The sequence below is a fragment of the Cydia splendana genome, chromosome Z (genome assembly GCF_910591565.1).
Source record: "Cydia splendana chromosome Z, ilCydSple1.2, whole genome shotgun sequence".
Taxonomy (NCBI): domain Eukaryota; kingdom Metazoa; phylum Arthropoda; class Insecta; order Lepidoptera; family Tortricidae; genus Cydia; species Cydia splendana.
This window is the reverse complement of record NC_085987.1, coordinates 16,853,446-16,870,787: the sequence shown is the minus strand read 5'-3', so window position 1 is coordinate 16,870,787 and position 17,342 is coordinate 16,853,446. Positions and strand designations below refer to the sequence as shown.

Here is a 17,342-nt window from a genome sequence, read left to right as displayed (position 1 = left end):
TACGTACATACTTCCATGACACTTGACATCATTGCGAGTTTGGTCGCACTTTTGATTGACAGGAAATCGGACGTGGCTGGGCAACAAAAACAGATAGATTACGCTACATTTTATGATAGAATTGTATTCTATTAAACACATTACAAGAATAAGTTAAATTCTTTATACATAGAAAACTCCCCTACTTCATATTTCTCTTGCTGAACTCCATTATAATCGTCTTCTTTAGACAAACATAAGTTTTTGAAAGTTTCTGATGGTGAAGGAATATTCGTGTCTAATACAGGACTATTGGATTCAGGTAACATTATATTGTCCTCATCAGTTACCTGTTTCGTAGAATTTTTAATATTATCATTGAATGCTTCAGCAATTAGAGTAAAATTATCAGTTTCTGTATCTTCTAACGAAAGCTTCGCCCCCGTCCGTACTAATTCTGCGTTTGCTTCCGAAACTTGGTGGTATTTCATATTTTCACAACTTTCTTTTGGAGAGCCTGAAGGGGATGAGGATGGCTCAGGATGTTTTCTTTTCAATTTTTCTACTAGGTCACCACTCTGTCGTACCACCGTGCCCGGTGGCTGAGCTTGGCACTTATGAGTTCTCTGGGATACCTAAAAGCATACATGAATAGTCCGATCACATGTCGTGGCGAGCCGTGGTCAAACAATGTTTAGGAATTACACAGACGGGCTGCATCCCAAATTTCAGGTGATCCCATCCCACTCCCAGATCTGTTTGTATGGAAACTGCAGTCAGTATTAGGTTTGCCAGACATACTATAATATATAGTATTATACTATATTTGGCCTCAGAATACTTTATGAAATACGAAAGATAAAGTATGCTAAAATACTTTATTTTAAACTGAAACTAACAAGCAAAAAATATGTAAGAAATAAAGAAATACTTTATTTTTCTGTGTATACTTTATTTTATGATCCTTTAAACCGCCAAATACTATATATCTCAAAAAATAATCTGGCAACGCTAGTCAGTATGCAGTATACAGTACAATCGCACTTGACTGTACCTCAAATGCAGACCCGTCGGTGTCTAAAATTAGTGGATACATACTTTATAGCGAAAACTTTTGTCACAGGCTGTGCACTTGTATGGCATAACACCAGTGTGAATGCGTCGATGGACGAGGTAGGACACTCGTTGCCGAAAACATTTACCTGCAATCCAACAATCGAGATTTTATGACAACATCATTATTTTTCCCACAGGACAGGCTATGCCTAGTGTGGGAGTCAGCATAAAATAAAAATGTCCTACTTGAACGTTTTGTTACGCACCACATGTCTCGCAAGAGAAAGGCTTCTCGCCGGTGTGGATCCGCTGATGGTTGTGCAGAGTGGAGAGCTCCTTGAAAGCGCGACCACAGTAACCGCACGTGTGCGGCTTCTCGTCGTTGTGATACAGCAAGTGTTTATGGTACGACTGTTGGAACGTGAACGTCTTGTTGCACTGCGAGCAGGCGTATGGCGTTTCACCTGAAAATGGAAATTTATTACTTTATTAGTAGCTTTCATCGCACTGATCATCTTGGGGCAATCGTAAACATTTTTCTACTGATAGGACCTTGGGGTCTTAAGGATACTGGACATACTGGGAGGCGATTAAAAGACTACCTCTCCGTCTTGCCAAAGGCAGTGAGAAACTTTTGTCAGTAGTATTTACCACCACTGTGAAGTGTAAAATGCGGATGGTAATATGGCCCACAACGCAAAAGAGAAACCCGATCTTTTACGTACTTACTCTTTTTTCCTCGAACTCGACCTTGAAAGACGAGGGTAGCGCCCTTCCGCCCATCCATCCCGAAGTGCGAATACTCTATGCCAGAAACTTCTATCAAGCAGAGGGATATTCGGAGGGAGTTGCTATGCTTTCGTTCTATAAGGCGAGCGGGCCGAGTGCTTCAGAGTTGTGTCCCGTGTTAGCGCGTCTTTTCCGCTATGGGTCTCCTATCGAAGTTACCATCTTATGGACTGTCCATGCAAGAGACTAGGCACCTCTGCAAATGGATCGCTAGCCCTTTGTCTGGCAGGCGCATATGAGCCGTAGTAGACGGAACCTGCTCCAATAGCTGCTGCTGCATATCTGTGACATGTTGTCTATCGACGAGTTCGACGACATTCATCGATATGCGGAACACAGTACTGGGATTCCTATACAGAGTGGCTAAAAAATAACTACATTCCCGTTGCCAGGGAGGTTTTGGGATTATACTGAGCAACTTCTACTATGGGACCAACCCCGAAATCGCAAAAAACACCCGACCTTGACGCTAAAAAATTTTTTTAGAATCCTCTCGTCGTGGTTATCAGAATATACCCCATGTATGTTAGCGGATTTTTCGTAGTTTTCGAGTTATGAATTTATTAACTTTTAACTTTTGTTATGAAATTCCGGTGGTATTTGCACTGATAACATGAAATAGCGATGTGGAAGTGACCCCATAAAATAATAGTAGAAATAACATAAAAACTTTTTACAAAAAAAATGAAACCGACTTCAAAAAGGATGAAATAAAATATTTTTTTTTTATGTCTTTGCGTTACCAACTGATATGTTTGAAGTCGGTGCCAAGCCAAATTTTGAAGCATACCATGACTTTGGTGCGATTCGATAAGGATTCACCTACGTTGGATTGCCTTACACGACGACAATGAACGTATTTTCTGTAGGTACAGTCGATGTTAAAAATATGTTTACACTTTTCGCCTTATTACAAAGGACTAAGGTGCAAAAGTGTAAACATATCATTGACGTCGAATGGACCTAAGAACACACCTCAGAACACACGATCAAACCTTCTTGGCGCAGTCCGTACCATGTTTGTCGGCACATTAGTGTAACAAAATAAATACATTTTTTTGCCGGCGTATTTTTTAAAGAGCATTTCTTACTAATGCTCGAACAGTCTATAGCACGCAAGTGTGGGATTGGGACTGAGTTATTTCCAGTGCCGGATTAAGATATTTTGATGCCTTAAGCATTTCTAGACCATGGTGCCCCTCTCCGTAGGGTCATCGAGATTACATTGAATTTTTTGGTAAGTTGAGTGACGTTCATTGCCGCATTACAGCTGAGAATGGAAATCAGTCACATCATTTTATCACGAAAATTGACAATGCTGCAGCAGTAACGTTGCAACAGAGTAATGTTGCTGCAGTCGCCACCCGAATGTCACCTTTATCATATCTTAGAATGTTATTGAAAACGCGAGCGAAGCGAGCGCGAAAATTTTTCGATATAAAAACGCAATTTGATAGACAGTTGTACTTTTTTACTTTTAGTATGGAAATCAGTCTCATCATTTTATTACGAAAATTGACAGTGATGCAGCAGTAACGTTGCAACAGAGTAATGCTGCTGCAGTCGCCACCCGAATGTCACCTTTATCATATCTCATAATGGTGTTGTAAACGCGAGCGAAGCGAGCGCGAAAATTTTTCGATATAAAAAACGCAATTTAATAGACAGTTTTGTAAATTTTTACTTTAGTTCCAACCAGGCGCGAATCCAGGATTTCATACAGAGAAGGGATGGGACAGTTTTCTATCGGCCTAGCTTCGCATAGGGCTCGATATTTAAGGGTTTCAGCGAGGTTGTTTTCATACAGAAAAGATGCAAGAAAGCAGAGCTTGGAATTTACCAAGTGAATGTGAAGTGTGAGTAAGGCAGAAGGCCCAGCTGCGAAAGAGGAAAGCTTAGATTTGGATCCACGCCCAAGTGTAATTACCTAAGGCAGTTGATCAACTTTGCCATAAGGCAGAAGACCTCGCATAAGACCTTACGCCACTCTGCAAAAGAGTGGCTTGAAATCGAATCTATGCATGTAGTCACGACTCTTCTATTGCTCGCTCTTTGGCTTCACTCGAAAGCGCTACTTGATAGGATGCTTTTAGTTTTCGGCTTTCACGGGGCGCCTTATAACACTTTGACAGTTAGGTTCGGTCGGTCGGCCAGGATCGCGGCTAAGGAGCAACTCGGCTTGGCCGACAAATCTGGCGTGCAAGAGAGCAAAATTCGCTATAAAATCGGTAACCTATGTCGAAAAACTCGGCTGGCCGCAAGCCCGAAAGCAAGATTTTTTTCCATGACTTTAATAAGGGCCTCCGCGTAAGGTCAAATCGAGACGGGTTGTTAGTAAGCGTTGTGAATTAGGTACCGATTGTTTCCCAAAGAATTACGCGCCATTAGTTTTGCAAATTAGCTTTTGGACAGCTAAAAAAAATTGTGTGGTAAAAACGATGTGTCTGTCCCTAATTTTAAAATTAGTTCACCTTTTTCAACCTGGCATTTTGGTGCCCCCCCCCCCCCCTGAACGTGGTGCCCTAAGGACGTGCTTGTTTTGCTTATTGGTTAATCCGGCACTGGTTATTTCCCGTCCCTTATCCAGAGGACTACATTTCAAAATATAAAACAATTCAAGGAATTTACCTTCTTGCCAAATTTCACCTAAAGCGGTTCAGTTGTTTAGCCATGAAAAGGCGACAAAGAGGCAGACTGAATTCTTTACACATTTATAATAGTTATTAGTACAGTTCTAATGGGATTTATAGCCATAAAGCTGATTATTTTTGACTGGTATTGTTACTACTTGGGGGCTATTCATAAATTACGTCATTTCAAATTAGGGGGGGGGGTCTGGACATCGGATGACGGTAGCATGAAGTAGGAGGAAACGGGGTCATTTGAAGCATGATTTTTGGATGATTATAGGGGGGGGGGGGTCCAAAATCGTCAAAAATCGATGACGTAATTTATGGACAGCCCCTTGGCTTGGCACTGACTTCAAACATATCAGTTGGTAACGCATAGACATAAAAAATTATAATATTTTATTTCATCCTTTTTGAAGTCGGTTTCATTTTTTTTGTAAAAGGTTTTTTTTTACCATTTTTAGTTTTAACGCATTGTTAAGAGCGCGACGCATGAATGAAAAACAAGATCATGTTTAACACTAAATTCGTGTACCTATTACTTTAGTAAATATGTAATCAGGAATTTTCTCGAGTCCGTCTGGGAAATTATAATTCCTGTCAACTAAATCCATCCGCCCGCCCCGCCACTGACCCAATCCCTCAGCCCCCCGATCACTCAACCTCACAGCACATCAACCCCTGATCCAGGAACCCCTCGATTCTGAACCAGCAACCCTTCAACCGCCATTCCCCGACCCCTTAACTCCTAACCCTAACCCCCGATCAGTAGCCTTACCAGCTTACCACGAGTTTGACATTGATATATTCGCTAGCATGTGTGTAACTTACTTCCTATGCATCTCGCTCGTACTAACCTTAGTGTGAACGAGATGCATAAAAAGTTACATTTAGATGCATAAGACGTTAGCGAATATGTCAATGTCAAACTCGTGGTAAGGCTACAGTTGCAGTACATCAAATTGGTTTTCGGAAGCAAATGCTCGAGTTACTTTAGAAAACCCCGAAATCACTTAACACGTGCCTTTAAAAATTGAGGAGTTCCCTCAATTCCTCATGGATTCCATCATCAGACCAGAACGAAAAATAATACGAAACACATCTTGGAGGTAACTTCTTCCAAACAAAAAAAGAATTACTCAAATCGGATCACAGGTGCCGGAGTAATCGCTGAACATACTTACATTTAAAGAAATCATCATCATTATCATCAAAATAATCATCATCATCAGGTCTATTTCATCAAATTGGTGGTTTCCGGGAGAAAATGCTCGAGTTGCTTAAGAAAACGCCCAAAACACCATGCATGTGCCTTTAAAAATTGAGGAGTTCCCTATCCAATTCAGTAAGTATTTTCAGATCCCGCCTTTTTTACTTTTTTTATCACTTTTAAGAGGCGTTTTTCTGTTATTTGCTTCAAACCGACTCTAAACTTAGAAGCGTTTTTGCTAAAAAAAAATCCTCATGGATCCCATCATCAGAACAGAACCAAATTAAAATGGGACCAACTCGGAGGTAGCTCCTTTCAAACAAAAAAGAATTACTCAAATCGGACTACGGATGTCGGAGTAATCGGTGAACGTACATAGAAAAAAAAAAGATAGCCACAACCGAATACAGAACCTCCTCCTTCTATGAAATTGAAGTCGGTTAAAAAGAGGATTTTCAGTTCCTTTGACCGGCGACTCTGACAAATTATGACTATCATCATATATATAAAATTGAAAAACCAGAACGGGATAAAAAACGAGGGAAGAAGCGAGATGGCGCCTTACAAATATCTAAAAAAGTTTTTGACACGTTTCTCGAATACGACGCACGTATGATAAGAAAAAACTGTTCAAATCAATTATCTAAATATGGGAATAGAACTAGAACGTAAAAACTACAGCTTTCGACGCGTATTTAATTTACAAAAAGGAAAAGAAATTTTCATAACAATCTTTATTGAATGAACATCGGCTATTTCTCGGCAACTCTCGGTTCGTTTCGTTTCGGTGTAAAGTAATCTAAATTATGTTTGTCATGTTGGTATACAGTTATTCCTACGTGTTTTTATACGAAGTAATATAAAAAGTGATGTCAACCTCAACCTTAGTGTACGCCCATACGAGTGACTTATGCCAAATATGACATCAATCAAATTAATATTATCATATTATTAATAATTTGTATTTTGTTGTTTTAAATTTATTTTGAGTTATATTATTCGGAGTCAATTTGAATTCACAGTCAATCAAGTCAAAAAGAAATTCGACTTCGGCAAACATTGCCATTCGTCCGGGGAACGGGCTGCCGAGATAGGCCAGAAATACAAAGTGGATACGTTAATATGAAGTGCATCAGTTCAAGGGATGACTTTAGAGATAGGTATACTTAATCAATTTGGAAACTGTTTTCTCGCGTAATACGATACGACTCGACCAGGTAAGATTTTTCTTCTTGCTGAAAGTCACCATCAGATATATCGGAGTGGATGAGGTATTCACAAATATCTGAAGTCTGAACAATGTAAATTATAATGTAACTTTAAAGTACATGTTCAGATATTTTTGAGCGACCTTGGTGGCTACGATATATATCTAATGGCAACTACACATTCATGAAGCCAATGTACAGTCAGTATGAAATAGATCAGGCTAAAGTAGCCAAATATATCGTAATATAACTTTGTTTCCATAGAAATAAGGATGTGTTCCGATATATTTGGGTATTGGAGAGACCAAAGCGGCTTAGCTTCAGTGGCTCGGACACAGAGAGAGAATGGGAGAGGATCTTGCCGTGAAGAGAGCGTACTTGGGACAACGAAATGGGAGACACCCGATTGGACGTCCTAGGTACCGCAGAAACGACGTCGTTGCTCAAGACCTGCTCAACCTCGGCCATAGCGACTGGCGAGAGCTATCGCAAGACCGAGAAACATGGCGTGATCTGGTATCGGAGCCCAGGACTCTTTTTGGATCGTTGCGTCACCGTAGTAAGTATTGTTATGTCCAGAAAGGAAAATGGGGACTACCTACGTTTGTATGAAAAGGCGATATATGGGCGATGGTCGTCCAAATTCGTCTTAAGGCGGAAATTAATCTAATGAACATTTTTGCTGACTGGACTGGGCTTATAAAAATAAATAATAATTTAAAAAAATACAATCTTGCCATCATTTTATCTTATCAAATGACATCATTTATTGAGAAATTTGCGAATTAATTTATCCAAATAACGGTTACAAATAAGAAGTCCCTATCACAGAGTTATGAACACTGGCAAGGTTGAATAGGTACATAATAATGTCGGTAATTAACGAAACATAAGACAAACTCTTTATTTCATTTACGCGAGCGGAGCCGCGGGCCCGCCTAGTTAAGTATGACTTTTTTGACCTTTTAAAAAACTTAGGGTCTAGCAGTTTCTAAAATAACCAAAAGTCCTTGAAATCGCTTGTATTTTTGATCTATTTAGGTAAGGGCAACATCTAAGCTTGATGACATGCTTGAACGTAAAACTTTGTCTTATTTTTCCAACTCAGCGAAGTGAGGATGCTGATTTTTTTTAGCAACTGCGCCGTTTGTCAAGGACTAGGTTACAAAAAGAAACATTAAAAAAAGTTCAATATATTTTTTAAATAAATTAATTGCTTCACCCCGGAATTTTTTAACAAAAGTTAAAAGTAATAAAAATCATAACTCGAAAACTAATACGAAAAGTCGGCTAACATACATATTCCTTTAGCCCACAGCGTGTGGAATCTAAAAAAATGTTTGGACGTCAAGGTTTGGACCAACCTGTATAACACAGGCCGTGCCAACATCCCTCGTTCTGCGATACTAGAATGTCGTGAAAAACCTGTGTCAGGTATCGAGAGCATTCTATCCGGAGAGTTTCGGTGTGGGATCGGGACAATTTAGTCCCATTCAATCCCACCAAGACTCAATTTTGCGCGTTTACCGCTAAGAAAACCCCATTTTTCAAGGCACAACCCTTCCCATGTCAGGGAGTATTGGGAGCCTCGGTGTTGACATCTCCATCAGTGAGGTCCAATAATTTCGTAGCCACCTTGCAGGATAGGCTGCGCTCGTATCCAAAAAAACTCTGTGTGCTCAATATAGGGAGGCAGTACTTTACTCTGGGGTAGACTGCTATATGTATTTTATGTAATCAAGTCGCATCGCAAGTCAGATCCCATATAGGTATTGAGTACTGCTGTCACCTTTGGGTAGGAGCACCTGGATGCCACCTTGGACCTTGGACCCTTCGAATCAGTCCAAAGGCGCACTGTACCTATGAATAGTCTACGATCCCAAACTCACAAGCGATATTGAACCTTTAAGTCTAAGGAGACTGCCTCCTTGTCTGTGTTCTCTACCGCTCGTAGGTACAATGTTTGACATGCTGCCTAGTTGCCAACGGTGACAGCTTGCCATCACTGCACCGCTCGGCGTAGGCAAGAGTGTTTATCCTCACACCCTAGAACCTAAATGGTCACGCACTGTGCGGTTTAAGAGGAATTTCCTCTACAGCCAGCAGCGGGCGGGAGGAAATTCTTCGAGAAAAGGTTGCTTATTCCACAATAAGTTGAATAAGTTCCCTTTTCTCGAGAGGCTACTCGTACAATATGGAGATCTCCAAAACAGAAGTGTATAAGTTTTAAAATGGTCGGCAACGCGCATGTAACACCCCTGGAGTGTAGAAGTTCATAGGATGCAGTGACCGCTTACCATCAGGTGGGTCGTAAGCTTGTTAGCCACCGATGTACTAGAAAAACACATATACACTGTATTTGTCTAAATTAAAAGTAAACTTTAAGACGAAACAGGAGCTGAGTTTTAAATATTTTAGGTAAATATACCCGTCTCGCTAACGGAAGCGGCACCTAAAAGTAGTGCGATAAGGACTAGGCGAAAAATCCTGCGTAAAAATCTCAAAAATCGAGGTTTCGTACTCCTCTGTTTCCTCCTCCAAAACTTAACCAATCGTAACCAAATTTGGAAATCTAAATGATTATGAAATTATCTGTGTCGGACCGTTTTGCTTTTTTGGCTACTTGATATCAGTTTTGAATGCCACGCCTCTCATTGCGGCATAGTCAATTAGGCCATTTTGGCCATTTTTGAAGGGCTCTAGCGCCTTAAAAAACAAAAATATCAAAAAAAGCAAACGGTCCGACACAGATATTGACAATATTAATCTGTGTTGAAAAAATCATTGCTCTAGCTTCAAAAACCACGGAGGAAAACGAGGAGTACGTTTGTATTTCGTTAGTTCATTTCGTGTGGGGGGGGGGGGGGTAATATATTCATTCTAGATTTTTTCGCGGCAAAATTTGTAATTAAGATTTATTGCTGCTGTGTTATACCTGTAGGTGAGTACATTATAAAACACTACTGTCCCGCCCCTTATCCCGTTGGCGTCACCCCCTCACCCCTTGAAATTGTCCCATTTTACAGATTTTCTCAATTTTCAGGAAAGCGATACAAGCTAAGATAAAATGGTCAAAGACTAAATTATTTATTAATAAATTTCCTACAAATAAGTACTAACATTCATTTTGATACGAGTTATAGTTTTCAAGCTATGGTGCGCCAAAGTTTTAGTCTAACCTGTTCACTTAAAAAACCGCAAAAGATGTACAGGCTAGCCGTTTGGCACACGCATACTAGAGGTCAAAAAAAATTTTTGACCGCCAGTTCCTAAAAAAAAATCCCTTAGGAGGGGAGTGCTGAGTCATTGTTTTTTTTTGTATGGGAATTTTTTTTTTCAGAAACCTATCGTGTGTGGTGCCAAGTATGGGCTCCTCCAGATACGATATGACTAAGTAAGTTTTATTTTGTACAATATACCACAAATGATACGTGATATCCTCATATCTAACCCTAAAAAACCAACTTCAAGAATAATTTCATCGAACGAGCGAGCGAAGCGAAGTGAAGTTCTTACATTCGACTTTGAACACACGGCTGGCTAGGGGCACGTCCCGGCATTTCGATGTTTTTAAGATGAACTATCAGAGGATAGTTTGATACTCAATGACTTAAGTAAATTTGTTCTAATTTAAATGAAATTGGATGAACGTATAGTTGAGGGCATTATATTTTAGTCATTAAATTTTGAGCAGGCTCGAACAAGAGGTTATTGAGCTAGAAGAGCTTAAAATGCTAAAAATCCATTTGTGAGGGGTCTTGCTATTCTGGTCATTTTAATTGCAAAAAAGTATGGTCGACGTTGGTATCAAATGAAAGTGCTTGGTATGTTACACATTTATAATACTTATTGATTTTTAATTTAAGATTTTTTTCAAAAATTATGACTAATATTATATGCACTATGTCATAAAAGTCGTCATGGATGTCATTTTATAGGCTTTAGGGGACGCAGATTTCGAAAATGATGACCATTTTGGATTCCAATATGGCGGCCACGCACTATGTCATAAAAGTCGTTATGGATGTCGTTTTATAGGTTTTAGGGGGCGCAGATTTCGAAAATGATGACAATTCTGGAATCCAAGATGGCGGCCATGCACTATGTCATAAAAGTCGTCATGGATGTCGTTTTATAGGTTTTAGGGGGCCCCGATTTCGAAAATGATGACCATTTTGGAATTCAAAATAGCGACCATGCAGTATGTCATAAAAGTCGTCATGGATGTCGTTTTATAGCTTTTAGGGGGCGCAGATTTCGAATATGATGACCATTTTTGTATCCAAGATGGCGGCCACGCATAATGTCATAAAAGTCGTCATGGATGTCATTTTATAGGTTTTAGGGGGCGTAGATTTCGAAAATGATGACCATTTTGCAATCCAAAATAGCGGCCATGCAGTATGTCATAAAAGTCGTCATGGATGTCGTTTTATAGGTTTTAGGAGGCGCAGATTTCGAAAATGATGACCAATTTGGATTCCAAAATAGCGGCCATGCACTATGTCATAAAAGTCGTCATGGATGTGGTTTTATCGGTCATGGTCATCATTTTCGAAATCTGCACACCTGTTTCAAATAAGGTATAGGTAGATGCATCCTAGTAAGTCAAAAACATCTATATCTACTATCGAAATATACTTTTGATAGTAGTAGTACGAAATGTAATCTGAAAGGAATCAAGTAATATATTCCTGTAATGAGGAATCAACATTGATTCCAATTACTAGTAATTGTAATATTCGAATAATTGATTCCTGATTCCTCAAATGGAATTGTACTTAGTAATTCGGTATTGTTAGATTACAAAGTAATCTGGGAATCGGTAATCAGATTACAAAGTAATTTCAAGTAATCGTGGAATCAGGAATCATTTACGAAATGCCCATCTCGGACTAAGTAGCACTACATTCAATTGATCTTTTTGGCGAACCGTGAGTTCACAGTTCGGGGCGAACTACTAGTTTAGTATTTTTTTTTAATTTTTCAATTTTACTAAGTGATAAAGTCCTACTTCAGTACCTATTTTACGAGACTTAATGGAACTGTACTACAGATACGGTGCATATTAATCATAAAATGATACGTAATATCCATATATCCAACGGGGAATACCTCTTTAACCCTTTTACTGCGCCTTTTCATCAGCTGGTATAGTTTTGTATGAAAAACTAAACAAACTATACCAACTGATGAAAAGGCGCAGTAAAAAGGTTAAAAAGGTATTTCCCGTTGGATATATGGATATTACGTATCATTTTATGATTAATATGAACCGTATCTGCAGTACAATTCCAGTTCCAGAGTGAATTGCCTTTAAAAAACCCGCAGGGGTCGGATCAAAAACTAAGTAATTAGTCCGACTCACGCTTGACTGCATATTTCTAATAGGTTTTCCTGTCATCTATAGGTAAAGAACTATTTTGTATATTTTTTTTCAAAATTTTAGACTCCTTAGTTTCGGAGATAAAGGGGGCGGGGAATGGTCATTTTTAGCTATTTTCTTCTTTATTTACTTCTTAACTATTTATTTTAGAATTACAAAAAAATATGTTTGAGATTCTCAAAATGAGCTCTTTCATTTGATATATAACACGATATAGCTTAAAAAACATTATTTTTAAATTTTCTCATTTACCCCCTGGCTAAAAAGTGGCCTCCATGTTCAAAATTCATTTGTTTACGTAATATGTCCGTCTTTGGGTCACGTATTACATATGTGTACCAAATTTCAACTTAATTGGTCCAGTACTTTTGTAGAAAATGGCCTGTGACAAACGTACAGAAAGACAGACAGACAGACGCACGAGTGATCCTATTCGCTATGTGCATGACTGGTGCTGCCCTCATTTTGTCGGACTTTCTACTTTAAATCTTATGGAGTAAAATTAGTCCAAGCGGCTGCCGCTAGTGCTAATGTCGGACATTCCATAAGATTTCCTGTGTTTGTGACAATCAGCGCCACTTCCCCCTCCACCGACTTCGCACCTTCCCAATAAGGGTTCCGTTTTGAGCCATCCTTTTCAAATTATTAACGAAAAAATAAAAACAAGGAACCTTACAATTTATTATACTCAACTTTCCCTCTTTATTATCTTTTTAAATATTGATCCCTGCGAAAAGTGTACTAAATCTTTTTTGTAGAAAATGTTGTGTAGATTATTAACGTTTAACAATTTTTTTTAATATTTGCCACCATTTACGAGTTATTTACGAAAAACTAAAAAAAGGGAGCTTAGAAGTGATTATAATTAACTTTCCCGCGTTATATCTCTTTGAATATTGATCCTAGCGAAAAATTGTACTGAATCTTACTTGAAGGCAATTTTATGCAGATTACTTATGTATTAGAACATTCTTTGCTATGCGCCACCGTTTAAGAGTTATTTACGAAAAACTAAAAAAAGGGACCTTTAAAATCACATATCTCACTTCCGCTCAAGAATTCGATCAAGCAACCAGCAAATTCGGATTCAGCGGGGTCTAATTAGGTTAAAAAACCGGGCAAGTGCGAGTCGGACTCGCGCACGAAGGGTTCCGTACCATAATGCAAAAAAAAAACAAAAAAAAAAAGCAAAAAAAACGGTCACCCATCCAAGTACTGACCACTCCCGACGTTGCTTAACTTTGGTCAAAAATCACGTTTGTTGTATGGGAGCCCCATTTAAATCTTTATTTTATTCTGTTTTTAGTATTTGTTGTTATAGCGGCAACAGAAATACATCATCTGTGAAAATTTCAACTGTCTAGCTATCACGGTTCGTGAGATACAGCCTGGTGACAGACGGACGGACGGACGGACGGACGGACGGACGGACGGACGGACGGACGGACAGCGAAGTCTTAGTAATAGGGTCCCGTTTTACCCTTTGGGTACGGAACCCTAAAAACCCGGTTGCCAATATGTACATAATATGATTTGCCAGAGGAACTCGATTTTTACAAAAATATGACCAAATATTCTTTTCTTTTACAAAATGTGTTTTGATGTGTAAAACTATAATAGTTTAGTTTAGTTTTCAATGTAGGGAATAATTTTCAACATTGAAAAAAAATTCAGTTATTCAGCCACCACTTTGTTTTTTATTTTTATTTTGTAAAATCAACCTCATAACCTGTTTTAGCATGTAATTTCCAGTAATTTGATACAACACACGATTTTTAATACTTATATTTTTTGATTATTCAAATTTTTTAATGTCAATAAATGCGTTTTGCACGCATATATTTTGATATATTTTTAGTATGTCAAAAAGATACACACAAAGTACTAAAAACATCGAACCCCGTCTTTGTGGGAATTATTTTGACCCCAAAGGCTATATCTCCTCTAGTAATAATTTAGTCTTTGACCATTTTATATATCTTAGCTTGTATCGTTTTCCTGAAAATAGAGTAAATCTGTAAAATGGGACACTTTCCAAGGGGGGACGGGGTGACGCCAACGGGGGAGGGGGCGGGAGAGTTGTGTTTTATAATGTACTCACCTAAAGGTATAACACAGCAGCAATAAACCTTAATTACAAATTTTGCTGTGTTCCCCATACATTGAGATCTAGAATGAATCCATTAGGGGCGCAAATTTGGTGCTTGCCCCGGGCGCCATATCCTCTAGCTACGCCACGGGTCCGCTTGGCAAATAATCCCGAGAATTCGCGAGTTTTTTCGAAAGCGACTGCCATCTGACCTTCCAACCCAGAGGGGACAATAGGTCTGGTTGGGGATTAGTCCGGTTTCGTCACGCTCACGATGTTTTCCTTCACAGAAAAGTGACTGGTAGGTAAATTATGATAAATATCAAATGATATTTCGTAATAAGTACCTACCTAATTTAATAGTATACAATAGGCCTAGTCCTACTGCACTAGAAACAGCAGCTTGTGGAAAAACGTGGCAGGCCCAGGATGATGTAAAATCGTCAATAACAAACATGCGGTTATAATTATTAGATAGGTATAACTGTCATATATACACGTTGCTACGACGTGTCGTAAAAAACCATGAATCGCAGTTAAAAATATTTTTTTTTAAGATTATCATTAATATCATTATGCACATTTTTATTTAAATTATGAATAGCAAGTGAGATTGTGTTATTATGTAAAGTTACCTAATTTACATACCTGAATCGCACAGTCAAGATTTAGTCATGAATGTCATGATTTAGTTAATTAACATAGTTAATGCATATAAGCAATTAAGTAAATGAAGTCAAGAAAAAACATTAGTACACAAGTTTTTACTTAATGTTTGCATTGCAATACAAATATAATAACACATTACACATGTAAATTCTCGCATGTTAGTATAAATTACCTCGCAAAACTAACACCAATTAATTTTTAACCTGTGTGAAGACGCTTATGCTTCTTCAGGAAATATTTTGTAGTAAAACATTTTCGACAAACATCACACTGCCATTGTTTATTGTCATTCCTCTCGTAATTGCTGGGTTTATCGTTTGCAGGAAAATGTTGACTGCCAGAGCCAGCTTCATTTGCTGAGTCGGTTTGCGCGTTGCTGGTATCGGATTGAAATCCGTAATGTGCTACTCGCAAGTGAACCATGAGGGATCCTCTCATCTTAAAGTTTTTTGGACATAAATGACATTGGTATCTTGAAATGCTGTGATTAGAATCATCATCTATATTGTGTATAAGGCATCGATGCATTCTCAGAATTATTTCGTCCACGAATTGGACACCGCAAATATCACAGGTTGTATTGACTTGCAACTGCGACTTTTCCTTCTTAACAGATGATACCTTTAGAGCCTCCTCTTGAACTCCACCTTTAGCCGGTTCGCGTGATGGGTCTAATAATACTGGCGCCGTATTTGCTGGCATTACTGGCAACTTTGGATATATCTTGACGAATTTCACGGGTGCAGTTGCCGTAGATGTTGTTGGTTTATTTTTAGCCGTTGACGTTCTGGATTTCTTCTGATTAGTAGAGGTGACTGGAATGTTTGCTTTTGACTTACAGGTTTCCGGAAATTCATTATTTTTCTCTCTAAAATCTCTTGTATTAATTAACTTTACATGAGTAAATAAATGGATAGTCAACTTGTCCAGTCCACATATCTCTTCTTGACAAACGGGACATACGATTTTGTTAGTGGACACGTGTATTAATCGGTCCCTAAGTAATTGCACCGACTCGAAAACGCCACTTTGCAAACATATCGGACAGGGCAATGATGCAGCATCAGCACTCATAGTCCAGATAATTGCTGATTTATTCGTTTTATTGTTCAGGGGCGGCAGTATGCCGCGTTAGACAGCGCGAAACTAAACTTGTAATGAGTTATTTTGGGAAAACAGCGCACATATTCTTTTGGCCGCATTTCAAGTTTGGCACATAATATGATATATTTAAGCGATGTTTATGTGCCACGCTTTATATGTCAGAACAGAAGTTAAAGTTATATTTTCTAGTTTAAGAATTCAATGAAAATTACAAAATTGTTAATAAATTATCTCTTTTATTTTGTCTACTCAATCATGAATTACGAAAATCGAAACTTGTCTCTGTATCGTTCTTTTGGCCATTTTCGCACATTTGGACATTTCCGATGTTCTTCACGGTACTGGGGGCTGTCCATAAATTACGCCATCGATTTTTGACGATTTTTGATCCCCCCCCCCCTAAAATCATCCAAAAATCATGCTTCGAATGACCCCGTTTCCTCCTACGTCATGCTACCATCATCCGATGTCCAGACCCCCCTCCCCCCTAATTTGAAATGACGTAATTTATGAATAGCCCCTAGGCTCTCTGGTCGCTAAAGGCATGCGTGCCAACACGAGTCTAATGGTAGTTTTAATGTTTATTAAGTTCTTTAAAAAATATTTAAAGTCATATCATAACCACCCTATACCAGGCGGACATATCGGAGTTTATTTAGTTTGCTTTTGATTTTGATTGTAGTAGTTTAGTTTAAGGTAGTCAGTTACCCCGAAATAGGCAAGTCGGTGTGATTCGAGTTATTTGGACGCCCCCGTTTCCAATGCTAGGTAGTAGTGACGGTAGTGAGACTATCATCATCATATATATAAAATTGAAAAACCAGAACGGGATAAAAAACGTGGGAAGAAGCGAGATGGCGCCTTACAAATTTCTAAAAAAGTTTTTGACACGTTTCTCAAATACGACGCACGTATGATAAGAAAAAACTGTTCTAATCTATTATCTAAGTATGAGAATATAACTAGAGCATGAAAACTATCGCTTTCGATGCGTATTTAATTTACAATAAGCAAAATAAATTTTCATAACATTCTTCATTTTACGACTATCGGCTATTTTCGGAAACTCTCGGTTGGTTTCGTTTCGAACTTCAAATAACCAAAATTATGTTTGTTATGTTGGTATGCAGTGATTTCGGCCTTTTTTACTCGAAGTAAAATAAAAAGTGCTGTCAACCTCAACCTTTTACCTTAGTTTATGCCCATACGAGTGACATGCCAT

General features: G+C 38.6%; 1 protein-coding gene across 1 annotated transcript; it reads right to left on the bottom strand.

The window, feature by feature from the left end:
• Window positions 1-75: 75 nt before the first annotated feature.
• Window positions 76-16,172, bottom strand: LOC134804317 (zinc finger protein 135-like). The gene is made up of 4 exons (XM_063777326.1): window positions 15,220-16,172; window positions 1,302-1,499; window positions 1,078-1,181; window positions 76-614 (listed from the first exon to the last, which is right to left on the bottom strand). Exons 1-4 carry the CDS (start codon window positions 16,088-16,090, stop codon window positions 141-143), a joined length of 1,647 nt encoding a protein of 548 aa, XP_063633396.1. The 5' UTR covers window positions 16,091-16,172; the 3' UTR covers window positions 76-140.
• Between the last annotated feature and the right edge of the window lie 1,170 nt (window positions 16,173-17,342).

Coding starts and splice junctions, on each gene's coding strand:
- LOC134804317 (XM_063777326.1), bottom strand. CDS start 16,090: ATGAGTGCTGATGCTGCATCATTGCCCTGTCCGATATGTTTGCAAAGT. Junction 1,500..15,219: donor GCATAAGCGTCTTCACACAG/GTTAAAAATTAA, acceptor TTCCATTTTCAG/GTGAAACGCCATACGCCTGC. Junction 1,182..1,301: donor TTTCTCTTGCGAGACATGTG/GTGCGTAACAAA, acceptor GTTGGATTGCAG/GTAAATGTTTTCGGCAACGA.